Source organism: Crinia signifera, chromosome 1 (assembly GCF_055691185.1).
Source record: "Crinia signifera chromosome 1, ASM5569118v1, whole genome shotgun sequence".
Taxonomy (NCBI): Eukaryota; Metazoa; Chordata; class Amphibia; order Anura; family Myobatrachidae; genus Crinia; species Crinia signifera.
The window spans coordinates 462,602,096-462,619,695 of NC_139217.1; the positions used below are offsets into that span (position 1 = coordinate 462,602,096).

Sequence of the window (17,600 nt, forward strand, 5' to 3'; positions counted from 1 at the left end):
GAGAAGCCCGGAGAGTTTCAGCAGCCGCCCAGGGGGGCTGACATCACTAAGCCCCACCCCCATGATGGCAAACCAACGAATTCACGGATCTCCGTGGAGTGGGCGGGGCTAAAATGACGTAATTGTGCCATTTTAGCTCCGCCCCCTTCTTTGAGACCCGAGGATTGCGGCATTTTAATGCCGCGATCCGGGGAACATCGGGGGGGGGGGGGGTCCCCCTGAATCCGGGAGGGTTGCCCACCCTTCCGGGGGGCTGGGACCCGATTTTCGGGAGACTCCCGGAAATTCTGGGAGGGTCGGCAACCCTGAGGTAGATTAGAGGAATGGTCAAGAGCATGCCAACAACAGTTTAATGCCAAAAAATGCAAAATCATGCACTTGGGTCTCAAAAATCCGAAGACTAAATATAGAATAAATGGCACTAAAATGGAAACTACTGAGGAAGAGAGGGATCTAGGTGTCACTATTTCAGGGGACTTAAAAGCAGGTAGGCAATGTAACAAAGCAATGAAGAAGGCAATTCAGATGCTTGGTTGCATAGGGAGAGGTATCAGCAGTAGAAAGAAAGAAGTAATAATGCCACTGTATAGGTCATTGGTACGACCTCATCTAGAGTATTGTGTTCAGTTCTGGAGGCCATATCTGTACAAAGAAGGGCAACTAAAATGGTGCATGGCCTACATCACAAAACGTACCAGGAAAGACTAAAAGATTCTAATATGTATACTTTAGAGCAGAGAAGGGAAAGGGGGGACATGATAGAAACTTTCACATATACTGTATCAAGGGTTTTACAAGGTACAGGTGGGAGACATTCTTCACAGGAAGTGGAGCAGCAGAACACGAGGACATGCACTGAAACTAGAGGGAGGAAGATTCAGGGGAAATGTGAGGAAGAATTACTTCACAGAAAGAGTAGTAGATAAGTGGAATAGCCTCCCATCAGAGGTGGTAGAGGCAAATACAGTAGTCCAATGTAAACATGCTTGGGATAAGCGTATTGATATCCTTACAAAAAAATAAGGATCAAATAAGGGTTTGAGGTAACATGTTTAAAAAAGGGGGAGACTAGATGGGCCAAGTGGTTCTTATCTGCCGTCACATTCTATGCTTCTATATCCTTGATGAATAAGTTTAAAATAAGAGGCCTAAGTACCGATAACTGTGGTACCCCACTTAGTACTGTGCATAGTAGGGACACCAGAAATTCATATGTAACAAGACATGTTTTTTCTACATCCAACTTGTTCTTTTTTTGTTTCCTTTCATGTTTGTCTTCCAGATAGCTCTGTCCCACTCAGCCCGAGTGCTCACTCCTTCCAGATAAACTTCAACAGCCTGTATACTGCCCTGTGTGACCAGCAGAAGTCTGACCAGGCCACGCTGCTGCTGTATACCCTGCTGCACCAGAACAGCAATGTCAGGATGTACGTCTTGTCTCGGACCGATACGGAGAGCCTTGTAAGTGTTTCTGCTCATTCACTTCCTCTACTAGACGATAACCAAACCTTTCATACATTTGATAAAACCAAGTATAATTGAACATCTCAGATTATATTTATGTAACAATGGTTACTGACCGGCTGACTTGCACATTGTGCCCAGATCTATGTGTATACCAGAATGTGGTCAGCCATTGTCCACATCCAGCCCACCATTGTCTGACCGGAGTGGCATCGATCTGGCATCACAACAGCCTCACCCGTGTGTGTGTCCAGCTATAGTCACTGACTCTAAGAGATAACAGGCGGCCAATCATTAGGCAGCGGTACATGCTGAGTGATCTATGCACAGAGCGTTTCTTACAAATGTCCAAATCTGAGACACCCTGCGCCAGATGCACTAAGCTTGAAAAGTGATAAAATGGAGAGTGATAAACCACCAGCCAATCCGCTCCTGCCTGCCATGTCACAGGCTGGGTTTGATAGATGACAGGTACAGATGAAGTGGCTGTCATCTTTGCAAGGGCTGGCGGTGGATTCGCCACGCGCCGGCCTCCTTACAACGGGGCTCCCCTCGGGTCCTCGCCGCCAGTCCCTGTCGCGTTCCGCCTCCCCCCCACCCCTTTAACCCTGCCCGTCTCCCTGAAGTGGGTTCCCATCCTCCCACCGATGGGAAACTGGGACGCACGTGCGTGTGGGACACTCACGCGTCCTAGTCAGATGTAGCGCCTCTCGCCAGTGGGGGTGGTCTGGCGAGCCCTGGCGCTGGATGAGCAGCGCTACATCAGTAGGAGCTGAATGGTTGGAGGTTTATCACTCTCTATTTTATCACTTTTCAAGGCTTAGTTGATCTTGCCCTCTAAGTAACATATTTGGATGTTGTTTCCATAATAATGGAACCTGTATGTACCTTAGAACAAGGGTGGCCAAACCGGTCCTCGAGATCTACCACCAGGCCACGTTTCCCAAATCACCTAGCAAGTGCACAGCTGTAGTCATTACCAACTGTCACATGTCCTATATCACCTAGCTGGTGCACAGCTGTAGTCATTACCAACTGTCACATGTCCTATATCACCTAGCTGGTGCACAGCTGTAGTCATTACTAACTGTCACATGTCCCAGATCACCTAGCCGGTGCACAGCTGTAGTCATTACCAACTGTCACACATCCTATATCACCTAGCTGGTGCACAGCTGTAGTCATTACTAATGGTCACATGTCCTAGATCACCTAGCTGGTGCACAGCTGTAGATATTACTAACTGTCACATGTCCCAGATCACCTAGCTGGTGGACAGCTGTAGTCATTACTAACTGTCACATGTCCCATATCACCTAGCTGGTGCACAGCTGTAGTCATTACTAATGGTCACATGTCCCAGATAACCTAGCTGGTGCACAGCTGTAGATATTACTAACTGTCACATGTCCCAGATCACCTAGCTGGTGCACAGCTGTAGTCATTACTAATGGTCACATGTCCCAGATCACCAAGCTGGTGCACAGCTGTAGTCATTACTAATGGTCACATGTCCCAGACCACCTAGCTGGTGCACAGCTGTAGTCATTACTAACTGTCACATGTCCCAGATCACCTAGCTGGTGCACAGCTCTAACTGTCACATGTCCCAGATCACCTAGCTGGTGCACAGCTGTAGTCATTACTAATTGTCATATGTCCCAGATCACCTAGCTGGTGCACAGCTGTAGTCATTACTAATGGTCACATGTCCCAGATCACCTAGCTGGTGCACAGCTGTAGTCATTACTAATGGTCACATGTCCCAGACCACCTAGCTGGTGCACAGCTGTAGTCATTACTAACTGTCACATGTCCCAGATCACCTAGCTGGTGCACAGCTGTAGTCATTACTAATTGTCATATGTCCCAGATCACCTAGCTGGTGCACAGCTGTAGTCATTACTAATGGTCACATGTCCCAGATCACCTAGGTACTGCACAGCTGTAGTCATTACTAACTGTCACATGCCCCAGATCACCTAGCTGGTGCACAGCTGTAGATATTACTGACTGTAATTGCTTCCTAATGAGTTTGATGTCTGATCATGTGATAAGGCTGCAATGTACTAACCTAACACTCACCTGGTCTGTAGGTGGTGCCCATACTGGAGATTTTGTACCACGTGGAAGAGCGGAACTCCCACCACGTTTACATGGCGCTCATCATCCTGCTCATCCTGACGGAAGACGATGGCTTCAACCAGTCCATCCATGAAGTGGTGAGCCTTCCCTCTCAGTCTGGGGTTGTTACTGTGAAGCAATACAATATGTACAGTGTTCTAGACTCGGTGCTCATGACGAGGTATCCGGGTGACTCGCAGACTGACCGTGCCTAAGTCGATAGTCAACAAGTCCAAACCAAGAGTTCGACATTGACAAACGATCAACGTGTTTATTGCAATACCCCCCTCCTCCATTTTTGGGACTTTTTCATACTTGAGCATTTGCCTGGGCTCCGCTGGTAACTGTATAGTCTGCTGAGCGCAGCAGTTACGGATCGAGGAACCCGGCCCGATGTGTGGATTGGGGTCCACGTGCTCAGGTGGTAACATTTTCACCCCCCAAAAAAAACAACCTGTATAAACTCATGTTAACCTTTTCATGTGGAAAAGTTTTGCATGCTGTCCTTTTGACAATGTTGAAATTGCATGTCGACCTTTTCCTGTCAACCTAATAACTATCAAAATAGACATTGATCCTTCTCCAAGCCTCTGTGTCGCACCAGCAGGGAGATCCCATTGACACTTCCACCGGATAGCGGCGCCTGTTGCCTAGTTACCGGGAAACAGATGCCCGGATTGGCTGTTCTCATAAAATACACCAGTTAACCTTTTACCAATGCATTCAAATTCCTCTTTTATTCTATTACAATAGTGCATGTAAGCTCCGCCTCCTTCTGTTCACTCTGAAATACATATTTATGAATATTGTTCTATATATGAGTCCACATGTTGATTATGTGCACCGGGTTCTGATTGGCTGACAGTTCAGAAAGGGTATTTAAACCCAGCAAGAATTGAATCTCAACCCCTTTGAAAAGCTGCACAATATACAGTGAAACCCGTACGATGTGCCACCACCCTAGGTGGATCGGACACCGCAAGATCTGATTCTGACTGACCGGACCATACCTGGACCCCGGTTTTACTGGTTTGTGCGACCCCCCTTTAGCAACCATTTTGGGTCGACCACTGAAGGTCAACATTGGGTTAGTGCGACGCATCAAATATGTCGACAGAATTGGAAGGTTGACACAAGCATTAGGTTGACAGTCAAAAGGTCGACACAAGTTTATCATGGCGGTTTCTTTTTTTAGCCGACATGTGCCGACAGACGGTATTTCTTTTGTTAACTTTATATTCTTTGGGGTTTTTTATTATTATTTTTTATTATACATTTAATGGTTGTTTATATATCTAATTAATGCTGCTTTCCCACTGCAGACCCGTTTTAAGTTACAGGTAATCTTAAACGGTATTTAGCATTCCCACTGCAGCAGATTACAGTTTGAAATGCCATTTAAGTCCCATTCCCATTGCAGGTAAAACGTTTTAGCTCTTCAAAACGTTTTTACAGCATTGGTGTGCAGTGGTGCTAGTAATATATACATTGCTGGCCTGTGCCAGCAATGTATATATTACTGGCTGATAATTAATCATTGGTGTGCAGTGGTACCAATAATATATACATTGCTGGCCTGTGCCAGCAATGTATATATTACTGGCTGATAAATAATCATTGGTGTGCAGTGGTACCAATAATATATACATTGCTGGCCTGTGCCAGCAATGTATATATTTCTGGCTGATACTCCGTTACTGGCTCCGTGTTCAGCGGGGGGGGCGGGGCGAGCAGGTCTCCGTGTTCAGCAGGCGGGGGGCGTGGCGAGCAGGCCGGGAGGGGCGGAGCGCCCAGCATGTGTGGCTGGGCGGGGGAGCAGGACTGCCGGGAGGTGATTGACAGCGGGACGGCGCCGGTGAGCGACAGCGGGACGGCGCCGGTGAGCAGCGGTGAGTATATGATGCTGCGGGCGGGGAGGGGGGTGGCAAGGGAGGGAGCAGACAGCTGGATTGAAAGCCGCGCATCTTTCAGCCCGGCTGCTGTATACAGATTCAGCGATGATGGCTCAAATATGAGCCATCCTCGCTGCATCTGCTGGTAAAACCGTTTAAGAGGCATTCCCATTGCCTCTTAAACGGTAGATTACCGGCTAAAACCCTGCTCTGAAAACGGGTTGAAATACCGTTTAACTTTAAACGGTATTTCAACTCTGGCGCTTTCCCACTGCAGCCTTAAACGGTAGTTTGCCCTCAAAAATCGGCAAAATACCGTTTTAAGGCTGCAGTGGGAAAGGGGCATAACTGTTCCATATTACTCACTTCTGGGTAGTTTTTATGCCCCCCCCCCCCCCCCCCCCCCCCCATACACTTGGGCTGATTCCAATGGATCATGTCGAGAAATCGGGTGAAATCTGCCAAAATCACATGTATTTGATGTCCCATCCGGTCCAATGCGTGGCCCCGTGGGCATCGTATCTGATACGGAGGTCGGACTTGCTTGCATGCCCCACCTCTGACTCTGATCCCCTCCCGGTGGCAGGAACGGGGTCGTGCGGTCATGCCGCTGGGAAGGTCCCCAAGTGGGATCACTTGTAATTATTTCTCATTACGTGAAACCCATCACCCCACCCATGCTGCTGACTGTTCTGTGTGCTCACAGCTCAGTGACGTTTCCATAAGGAGCTGATAATCCTCCCGGGTTCCTTTTCCAGAATCATTTTTACTGGTGTAGTTTTATTGGATTTCTCTCTTAGCAACCCCCTTTGCTTGTAATGTTGTTCATATGGAAATAATAGAACAGCTAACAATCACCTGCTACAAAGCTCCGCTGTTCGCTTCCTACTACACAGCACTGGTGGAATAAAGACGTCAATGTTTCAGTTGTAATAGGATGTTACAGGAGACACACCGTGACCCTTTACGTCCCGGGAGAGCGCCGCCAGCTGTTGGCGTTATCCTAAGCGTAGCTGATTTATAGCAGGACCAGGGGCGGGGAGATGTTAGTGGATAGATACACAATGGGGATGGCGGAGGATTGTCAGTGACACGTGCTGGGGTGAGATGTCCGGCAAATCCTACACAGGGGAATGCGGTGGTGGTGGGGTGGGGGTGGGGGGGGGATCCATGGGTCACTTACAGCGCTCCCACCTCTATCTCTCCTCTGGTCAAGCAGCTTTGTTCCATACTGCTCATATTCTGGCTGACAAGTGTTTACTTCTGCTGCTGCACAAGAGGGAGAACCAATGAGGTCAGTGTTCTGCGGCTGAGGGTCCTCTGCATGGGGGGCGGGGGGGGTTACAGTGTCACTTCCCTCCCCCACAAGATACTGTACTAAGATGCTGACATTGGCCATATGTAATTTTGGAAGGTCCCTGTTTAAGAAGATAGAAGCTACCAGTTACGACTTCCTCCAGACAAATGAAGCGTTTGCTTGGATTCCGCATATCTGTACCAGCTGGAAGCAGCCATGACTCTCAGACGCCATGTCCGCGCCACGACTGAGGAAATGTATTCCGGTCTATTTGAAAAGGAAAACCGTAAACACCATAAAGTACCTGGGACGAGCGACGGCTGGTGTGAACGAGGAAAGTGGCTGTTAGAGATAAAATACAATGCAGCATTCTCTCTTTATTGCGGCAATAAAGTACATCGCCGCCGTCTGAGTGTTTGAGGAGAGACCTCGTGATGTTTGGAGCCGTTCCACATTCTTTACGCATATTGTAATATAATGCAGCGAGGGCTGTGATACGGACACGAGATGCTACGTGCGCTTCATACTTACTCGCTGACTCAGGCGGGAGGATACGGATAGGCCATTGTTGCACTGTCTATATTTCTGGCAGCTTATGTAATAACTGACTTTTTTAAAACCCAGCCAGTAAGAAGGCAGTTAGAGGCTTTTGCTTAAAGCAGGCTTACTGGTTATTTAATATTACTCTCCATATATATAGGTTTCATGATATGCTCAGAAATTATATTCATCCTTTTACTTAGAATTTATTTTCATTCGCTAAACAGCATAAGTAACATTTTAGTTGATGTCATATTAATGTCACTCGCTCCTAGTGATTGGAATGGCTGCATTCTCAGTGACATCACCGATATCTAGTGAATGGATAGGCTGCATTCTCTGTGATATCACTGTCTTCTAGTGACTGGATAAGCTGCATTCTCATTGATGTCACTTTTTCCTAGTGCCTGGATAGGCTGCGTTCTCGGTAATGTGTCACCGGTATCTAGTGAATGGATAGGCTGCATTCTCTGTGATGTCACTGTCTCCTAGTGACTGGATAAGCTGCATTCTCGTTGATGTCACTTTTTCCTAGTGCCTGGATAGGCTGAATTCTCAGTAATGAGTCACCGGTACATATCTAGTGAATGGATAGGCTGCATTCTCTGTGATGTCACTGTCTCCCAGTGACTGGATAGGCTGAATTCTCAGTGATGTCACTTTTTCCTAGTGCCTGGATAGGCTGCATTCTCAGTAATGTGTCACCGGTACATATCTAGTGAATGGATAGGCTGCATTCTCTGTGATGTCACTGTCTCCTAGTGACTGGATAGGCTGAATTCTCAGTGATGTCCCTTTTTCCTAGTGACTGGATTGGCTACGCTCTTGGTAATGTCACTGGTATCTAGTGAAATGGATAGGCTGTACTCTGTGACATCACTGTCTCCTAGTGACTGGATTGTCTGCGCTATTGGTAATGTCACTGGTATCTAGTGAATGGATAGGCTGCATTTTCAGTGATGTAGTGTTCCCACTAGGATGCAAGGGCACTGCATTTTGCATATTAAAAAGAGCCTGGCCTGACGAACAGGGGGCGAGACCCCGTTGACGTCACTATTGGGTGAGGAATGGCCCCCTCTACTACATTAATGCCCCAGCTGTTCGCATCACTAATAGGTGTGTGCCCAGCACCTATGGTTTCACCAACCACTCTCTCGTACAGCATCTATTCATGCAGGCAAGGGAGAGGGCAGGCTTTTTAGCAGGGCGCTGCTGGTGCATTTTGACTTTTAATGTTTGGGCAAGGAGTGGCTGAAACAGTTTAGTGTCATAACACTGGTTCCTACTGAATGAGCAGCATTCTCAGTGATGTCACTGGTTCCTGGTGAGTTGATAGGTTGTATTCCCAATGTGGTTCATAGTGAATGGGTAGGTGGCGTTCACAGTGACGTCACTGGTTCATAGTGAGTAACGTTCTTTGTGATGTCTGTCTTTCTGAATGATTGCATAGGCTGCAATTACATTTATATCATGTCTGGTCATCTTTTGGCCTAATTCTTTCCTTTCCCTCTATATACTATAGAAGTGTTCCCATAAACAGCAGTGAAAGTAGTCTTTGTGTGCATTTGTATTAGACATTATAACTGCAAACAGACACAATACACAACTTGTGGAAGTTATTATACAAAATGCCTGCACCAGCACTGCATTGTGCCTACTGTGCTCTCAAGGCTTTCTCTTATGTGACTTATCTATTGCTGCACTCCCCAAATCCTATGTATTATGTGCATTGTTCTGATGTCTGTAAAGCGCCTTGAGTCCTGTTGGATAAAGTGCATTACATACATTGGATAAAGTGCTTAAGTAACTGCCAGTTTCCCTTTTTGAACTCTCTGTGCGAGCGTCTAAGTGCTCCCGAACCCGTTTTACCCTGACAGAACGCCGTTGTTTGAAAATGGGAGAAATTTTTAGATCTGTTCGTTTCTAAATATAGACGCTTTTATATTTTGTGATGGCTGTTTCTCATCGAATTGCTAGCATGTGAAATATAATTTTATTGACCTTACCACTGTCTTAATACTGCCTTGTATGCCACTGTAGTATTCTCTTAAATTTTATTCCTGTTATCCCGCACCGCGTGTTGCGCCTCTGCTGTGCATAGCCTGACAGCAGCGGCCTACACTGTGTGCTCCATGTCCGTGTCCCCCATCAGGATACATCTAGCATATATCTGTACGTGTCCTATATCTGTACTGTTTTACCTGTTTACCTCTCTACCCATCTGGCTGGTGCAATCACCATGTGGCCCTGCTGAATGGCTGCCTGGGTGCTGCATAGCTCAGTAAATATATGTTCCCCATGTCCATGTTCCCCATCAGGATACATCTAGTATATATATATCAGTACTGTTACTGGCTACCTATCTGGCTGGTGCAATCACCATGTGGCGCCGCTGATTGGCTGCCTGGGTGCTGCATAGCTCAGTAAATATATGTTCCCGTGTCCGTGTCGCTCAATAGAGTACATCTAGTATATATCTGTATGTGTCCTATATCTGTACTGTCTTACCTGTCTACCCTTCTGGCTGGTGCAATCACCATGTGGCGCCGACGAATGGCTGCCTGGGTGCTGTAGAGCTCAGTAAATATGTTGTCCATGTCCCTCATTAGAATGCATCTAGTGCATATCTGTATGTGTGATGTATATCTGTACTGCCATTGTTGCCCGTTTTGACAACCCTTTGTATTACAGTATGTGCATTATTTTTAATGTCTGTAAAGCGCCTTGAGTCCTGTTGGAGAAAGTGCGCTATATAAATAAAACTTACTTACTATGTACATTGCTAGCTTCCTGCAAATGTATGTGATCATCTCACCACTGTGGGGCGCTGTTTCATTGGAGTCTATGGATGATTGAATAGGATTAAAATTTCCAAAACTATAAATTTTTAAACATTTGACACCCCCCCCCCCCCCCCCCCCCCCCCCCGTAGCATGTGTTCGCTCGCAGGGATTGATGAATGTTTAACATAAGCATCACTTTGCAGCTTGTGGGTGAACATGAATGATGTGGAACGTGCACACATATCTAAGTGACTCTTAGGTCACTTAGATTTGCGTGCACCCTCGGGAGGAAGTGGGTGGCAGCTCACATCCGGTGATGTCAGCTGCTCGCTCCTGGCACTGACGCCGCGGCCTGGTTACCATGGGAACGCTCATGGAACGCTGGACATTCCCATGAGCGTGACTAGCCTCCGCCACAGCCTTGGGTGCGTGCATTCTGTTTGCAGTGGCCACACGCACCTGGCTTATGCGCGCTGGCTGCGAATGGACCAGTATAGGGTCCTATGTACTTCTAGCACTTGACCCTCTCCACCCTATCCTTCCCTCTATGCTGGGGATGATCACTGTCATGTCAGCCTGAGAAGTTTCCAGCCCCGTCTTCAGCACTCGCCAGTGGTTTTTGCTGGACCCTTTTCAGACATGTTTCACGACATTAAATAAATAGCCTTTTAAGTAAATTGTCCTTTCCCTTGTGGCTGACCGGGAGAATGAAGGGTGGCAGAAAGGAATGTGCTGCTTTCTTTTATATTGATCGGCTATCTGGTTATCATATTATTGATCAGTACCTCCTTGTCATGTAATCTTGGGCGTGAGACCAGGCGGCGTTCATCTGTGTCACCTTTCACATTCTCAGATCTGTTCTTTGGTAGTCTGAAAGTTTAAAGGGTCTTCTATAATCATCTAGAGCCGGCACGTCCAAACTGTGGCCCTCCAGCTGTTGTGAAACTACACATCCCAGCATGCCTTGCCATAGTTGTAGCATTCCTTAATAGCAAAACCGTGGCAAGGCATGATGGGACTTGTAGTTTCACAACAGCTGGAGGGCCATAGTTTGGACATGCCTGATTCTTGAGAATGAGCCCCCCCCTTCCTCCTCATCCGTACCTGCGAGTTGGTTGAGCTGCTTATACTGGTAAGCGTGAGGGGAGTTCTTTTCTGGATTAGGGCTGTAACAACCAAGACAGATAGCCGTTCAGAGCATGCGTACGTAAGTAAAAGCATACGTATATAAATGCACGCACGCAATAATTACTAACATGTACACAAAAAGTATGATGCTACCCCAGCTCAAGCTCATGTCCTAAATCAGGGGTGCTCAAACTATTTCAGACAATAACAAATTTTTACAGGACCCCAGCAATTTAATACTGAATGGCTGCCACGTGTGTGATCAGTGAAGTGACCGCTGTTGTGACAGGGAGGCAGTGGGTAATGGGGGGATGGAAAAGGGTGACAGGGGGATGGAAGAGGGAAGCGGTGTGTGTTTACTTAATGAGTTATACCCTGTCCCCCCTTCACAGACACATTTGCCTGATGGTCAGCAACATAGTCGTGACCCCATGCTGAGGTGGTCGGGAACCACAGTTTGAAAACCGCTGCTCTAAATGAATCATTTTGTGGTTGTATCAGAATGATTCGTGTCCATTTATGTGGCTTTTTGTTGTGTTTTTTATAAAAAAAAATAACCTCTTTCATAAGAGTTTAGATGAAGTATTTGTAATATTTTACTTGGAAAATCGAATTGCAATTTCCAATTCACAGGTGAAATTACCTCACCCCTTGCTCATTTCCAAAACATTTCTGCCCCCTGATGTTCTAAATTGTGTATATTGTGTCGATTGGCTTGCAGTCTCATAGGTAACACAATTACTCTGTACAGATGGTTGGATTTATGCTCTGGAACATGATCAGCAACGTCATCACACATTTGGAGGGGGAACAGCTTACATAATATTCTTTGGTATTTGAGCTTTTCCGCCCCAATCCAACAGCCTTTTGACCGCTGGCTGCAAAATGTCCAGAAGCAAAAAAAAAGGGTTTTAGCTGGAAGGCAAAAAGTATTTAGTCAGTTGCTTAATCTGCTGTAATGTTACAATACTGATGCTAAATGGTTAGAAAATGACATATAATGAGCAAAATAATATAGACTAGAACACAGTAAATTGCAAAGTAAACAGTCACCTCCTCCCTCATTGTTGTTAGTACAGTATTAGAGCAGGTTCCATGTATAGGCAGCATTGGGGAGAAGCGGGCAGTGGTCAGGTGCCTGGCATGGCTACAGGAGGTGTCGTGGCTTGCTGCCCTCTGCCCGGTCTTCTCTGCCCCTGTATATAAATAATGCTGTGGTATAACTCCCTCATCGTGATGTTACCTGCACATAGTTATCACAGGCTGACGGCCCGGTCTTCCCTGCCCCTGTGTATAAATAATGCTGTGGTATAATTCGCTCATCGTGATGGTAGCTGCATGTAGTTATCACAGGCTGACGGCCCGGTCTTCCCTGCCCCTGTGTATAAATGATGCTGTGGTATAACTCCCTCATCGTGATGTTAGCTGTATGTAGTTATCACAGGCTGACGGCCCGGTCTTCCCTACCCCTGTGTATAAATAATGCTGTGGTATAATTCACTCATAGTGATGTTACCTGCACATAGTTATCACAGGCTGACGGCCCGGTCTTCCCTGCCCCTGTGTATAAATAATGCTGCGGTATAACTCCCTCATCGTGATGTTACCTGCACATAGTTATCACAGGCTGACGGCCCGGTCTTCCCTGCCCCTGTATATAAATAATGCTGTGGTATAACTCCCTCATCGTGATGTTACCTGCACATAGTTATCACAGGCTGACGGCCTGGTCTTCCCTGCCCCTGTATATAAATAATGGTGTGGTATAACTCCCTCATCGTGATGTTACCTGCACGTAGTTATCACAGGCTGACGGCCCGGTCTTCCCTGCCCCTGTATATAAATAATGCTGTTGTATAACTCCCTCATCGTGATGTTACCTGCACATAGTTATCACAGGCTGACGGCCCGGTCTTCCCTGCCCCTGTATATAAATAATGCTGTGGTATAACTCACTCATAGTGATGTTACCTGCACATAGTTATCACAGGCTGATGGCCCGGTCTTCCCTGCCCCTGTATATAAATAATGCTGTGGTATAACTCACTCATAGTGATGTTACCTGCACATAGTTATCACAGGCTGACGGTCCGGTCTTCCCTGCCCCTGTATATAAATAATGCTGTGGTATAACTCACTCATAGTGATGTTACCTGCACATAGTTATCACAGGCTGACGGCCCGGTCTTCCCTGCCCCTGTGTATAAATAATGCTGTGGTATAACTCACTCATAGTGATGTTACCTGCACATAGTTATCACAGGCTGATGGCCTGGTCTTCCCTGCCCCTGTATATAAATAATGGTGTGGTATAACTCCCTCATCGTGATGTTACCTGCACGTAGTTATCACAGGCTGACGGCCCGGTCTTCCCTGCCCCTGTGTATAAATAATGCTGTGGTATAATTCCCTCATCGTGATGTTACCTGCACATAGTTATCACAGGCTGACGGCCCGGTCTTCCCTGCCCCTGTATATAAATAATGCTGCGGTATAACTCACTCATAGTGATGTTACCTGCACATAGTTATCACAGGCTGACGGCCCGGTCTTCCCTGCCCCTGTATATAAATAATGCTGTGGTATAACTCCCTCATCGTGATGTTACCTGCACGTAGTTATCACAGGCTGACGGCCCGGTCTTCCCTGCCCCTGTATATAAATAATGCTGTGGTATAATTCGCTCATCGTGATGTTACCTGCATATAGTTATCACAGGCTGACGGCCCGGTCTTCCCTGCCCCTGTATATAAATAATGCTGTGGTATAACTCACTCATAGTGATGTTACCTGCACATAGTTATCACAGGCTGACGGTCCGGTCTTCCCTGCCCCTGTATATAAATAATGCTGTGGTATAATTCCCTCATCATGATGTTCTGCACATAGCTATCACATGCTGACGGCCCGGTCTTCCCTGCCCCTGTATATAAATAATGCTGTGGTACTGTATAACTCACTTATAGTGATGTTACCTGCACATAGTTATCACAGGCTGACGGCCCGGTCTTCCCTGCCCCTGTATATACATAATGCTGTGGTATAACTCCCTCATAGTGATGTTACCTGCACATAGTTATCACAGGCTGACGGCCCGGTCTTCCCTGCCCCTGTATATAAATAATGCTGTGGTATAATTCGCTCATCGTGATGGTAGCTGCACATAGTTATCACAGGCTGACGGCCCGGTCTTCCCTGCCCCTGTATATAAATAATGCTGTGGTATAACTCACTCATAGTGATGTTACCTGCACATAGTTATCACAGGCTGACGGCCCGGTCTTCCCTGCCCCTGTATATAAATAATGCTGTGGTATAACTCACTCATAGTGATGTTACCTGCACATAGTTATCACAGGCTGACGGCCCGGTCTTCCCTGCCCCTGTATATAAATAATGCTGTGGTATAACTCACTCATAGTGATGTTACCTGCACATAGTTATCACATGCTGACGGCCCGGTCTTCCCTGCCCCTGTATATAAATAATGCTGTGGTATAATTCCCTCATCGTGATGTTACCTGCACATAGTTATCACAGGCTGACGGCCCGGTCTTCCCTGCCCCTGTATATATATAATGCTGTGGTATAACTCCCTCATCGTGATGTTAGCTGCACGTCGTTATCACAGGCTGACGGCCCGGTCTTCCCTGCCCCTGTATATAAATAATGCTGTGGTATAACTCCCTCATCGTGATGTTACCTGCACGTAGTTATCACAGGCTGACGGCCCGGTCTTCCCTGCCCCTGTATATAAATAATGCTGTGGTATAACTCCCTCATCGTGATGTTACCTGCACATCGTTATCACAGGCTGACGGCCCGGTCTTCCCTGCCCCTGTATATAAATAATGCTGTGGTATAACTTACTCATAGTGATGTTACCGGCACGTAGTTATCACATGCTGACGGCCCGGTCTTCCCTGCCCCTGTATATAAATAATGCTGTGGTATAACTCACTCATAGTGATGTTACCTGCACGTAGTTATCACAGGCTGACGGCCCGGTCTTCCCTGCCCCTGTATATACATAATGCTGTGGTATAACTCCCTCATCGTGATGTTACCTGCACATAGTTATCACAGGCTGACGGCCCGGTCTTCCCTGCCCCTGTATATAAATAATGCTGTGGTATAATTCCCTCATCGTGATGTTACCTGCACATAGTTATCACAGGCCGACGGCCCGGTCTTCCCTGCCCCTGTATATAAATAATGCTGTGGTATAATTCGCTCATAGTGATGTTACCTGCACGTAGTTATCACAGGCTGACGGCCCGGTCTTCCCTGCCCCTGTATATAAATAATGCTGTGGTATAATTCCCTCATCGTGATGTTACCTGCACATAGTTATCACAGGCTGACGGCCCGGTCTTCCCTGCCCCTGTATATAAATAATGGTGTGGTATAATTCGCTCATCGTGATGTTACCTGCACATAGTTATCACAGGCTGACGGCCCGGTCTTCCCTGCCCCTGTATATAAATAATGCTGTGGTATAACTCCCTCATCGTGATGGTAGCTGCCCGTAGTTATCACATGCTGACGGCCCGGTCTTCCCTGCCCCTGTGTATAAATAATGCTGTGGTATAACTCCCTCATAGTGATGTTACCTGCACATAGTTATCACAGGCTGACGGCCCGGTCTTCCCTGCCCCTGTGTATAAATAATGCTGTGGTATAACTCACTCATAGTGATGTTACCTGCACATAGTTATCACAGGCTGGCGGCCCGGTCTTCCCTGCCCCTGTATATAAATAATGCTGTGGTATAACTCCCTCATAGTGATGTTACCTGCACATAGTTATCACAGGCTGACTGCCCGGTCTTCCCTGCCCCTGTATATAAATAATGCTGTGGTATAACTCCCTCATCGTGATGGTAGCTGCACGTAGTTATCACAGGCTGACGGCCCGGTCTTCCCTGCCCCTGTATATAAATAATGCTGTGTTATAACTCCCTCATAGTGATGTTACCTGCACATAGTTATCACAGGCTGACGTCCCGGTCTTCCCTGCCCCTGTGTATACATAATGCTGTGGTATAACTCCCTCATCGTGATGTTAGCTGTATGTAGTTATCACAGGCTGACGGCCCGGTCTTCCCTGCCCCTGTATATAAATAATGCTGTGGTATAACTCACTCATCGTGATGGTAGCTGCACATAGTTATCACAGGCTGACGGCCCGGTCTTCCCTGCCCCTGTGTATAAATAATGCTGTGGTATAATTCCCTCATCGTGATGTTACCTGCACATAGTTATCACAGGCTGACGGCCCGGTCTTCCCTACCCCTGTGTATAAATAATGCTGTGGTATAATTCGCTCATCGTGATGGTAGCTGCACATAGTTATCACAGGCTGACGGCCCGGTCTTCCCTGCCCCTGTATATAAATAATGCTGTGGTATAATTCGCTCATCGTGATGTTACCTGCACATAGTTATCACAGGCTGACGGCCCGGTCTTCCCTGCCCCTGTATATAAATAATGCTGTGGTATAACTCACTCATCGTGATGTTACCTGCACATAGTTATCACAGGCTGACGGCCCGGTCTTCCCTGCCCCTGTATATAAATAATGCTGTGGTATAATTCGCTCATCGTGATGGTAGCTGCACATAGTTATCACAGGCTGACGGCCCGGTCTTCCCTGCCCCGGTATATAAATAATGCTGTGGTATAACTCCCTCATCGTGATGTTACCTGCACATAGTTATCACAGGCTGACGGCCCGGTCTTCCCTGCCCCTGTGTATAAATAATGCTGTGGTATAACTCTCTCATCGTGATGTTACCTGCACGTAGTTATCACAGGCTGACGGCCCGGTCTTCCCTGCCCCTGTATATAAATAATGCTGTGGTATAACTCCCTCATCGTGATGGTAGCTGCACATAGTTATCACATGCTGACGGCCCGGTCTTCTCTTTGCAGATCCTGAAGAACATAACTTGGTATTCTGAGCGAGTACTGACTGAGATCTCACTGGGCAGCCTCCTCATCCTAGTGGTGATCAGGACCATTCAGTACAATATGACTCGCACGAGGGTAAGTACGCTCATTATTGCACATACATCCAGTTACCAGTCACACTGTCTGTACCTGAGACAGCAAGGAGTAGTGGGGACAGGGTGGCCTGTACTGCAATTACTTGTTTTCAGAGAGTGTATAATTCTTGTCCAATCATGTATGGTGGTGTATTTCTTAGGGGAAGTGAGATATAGGCAGGGGCGGAGGTGGCAGTTAAAGGACTGAGAGAGACTTCATGTGACAGGTGACGGGACTGTGAGAGAGAGACTTCATGTGACAGGTGACTGGACTGTGAGAGAGACTTCATGTGAGAGGTGACGGGACTGTGAGAGAGAGACTTCAT

The 17,600-nt window shown here is 47.0% G+C and overlaps 1 protein-coding gene across 3 annotated transcripts in view; it reads left to right on the forward strand.

Moving 5' to 3' along the window:
• DYM (dymeclin) overlaps positions 1-17,600 on the forward strand; it is a 276,200-nt gene that overhangs the window by 93,710 nt on the left and 164,890 nt on the right. For all 3 annotated transcript variants that reach the window (XM_083155293.1, XM_083155295.1, XM_083155294.1), the window contains exons 10-12: positions 1,283-1,461; positions 3,561-3,686; positions 17,162-17,275. In XM_083155293.1, the coding sequence (XP_083011419.1) occupies positions 1,283-1,461; positions 3,561-3,686; positions 17,162-17,275 (419 nt within the window). The remainder of the gene's footprint in view (positions 1-1,282; positions 1,462-3,560; positions 3,687-17,161; positions 17,276-17,600) is intronic.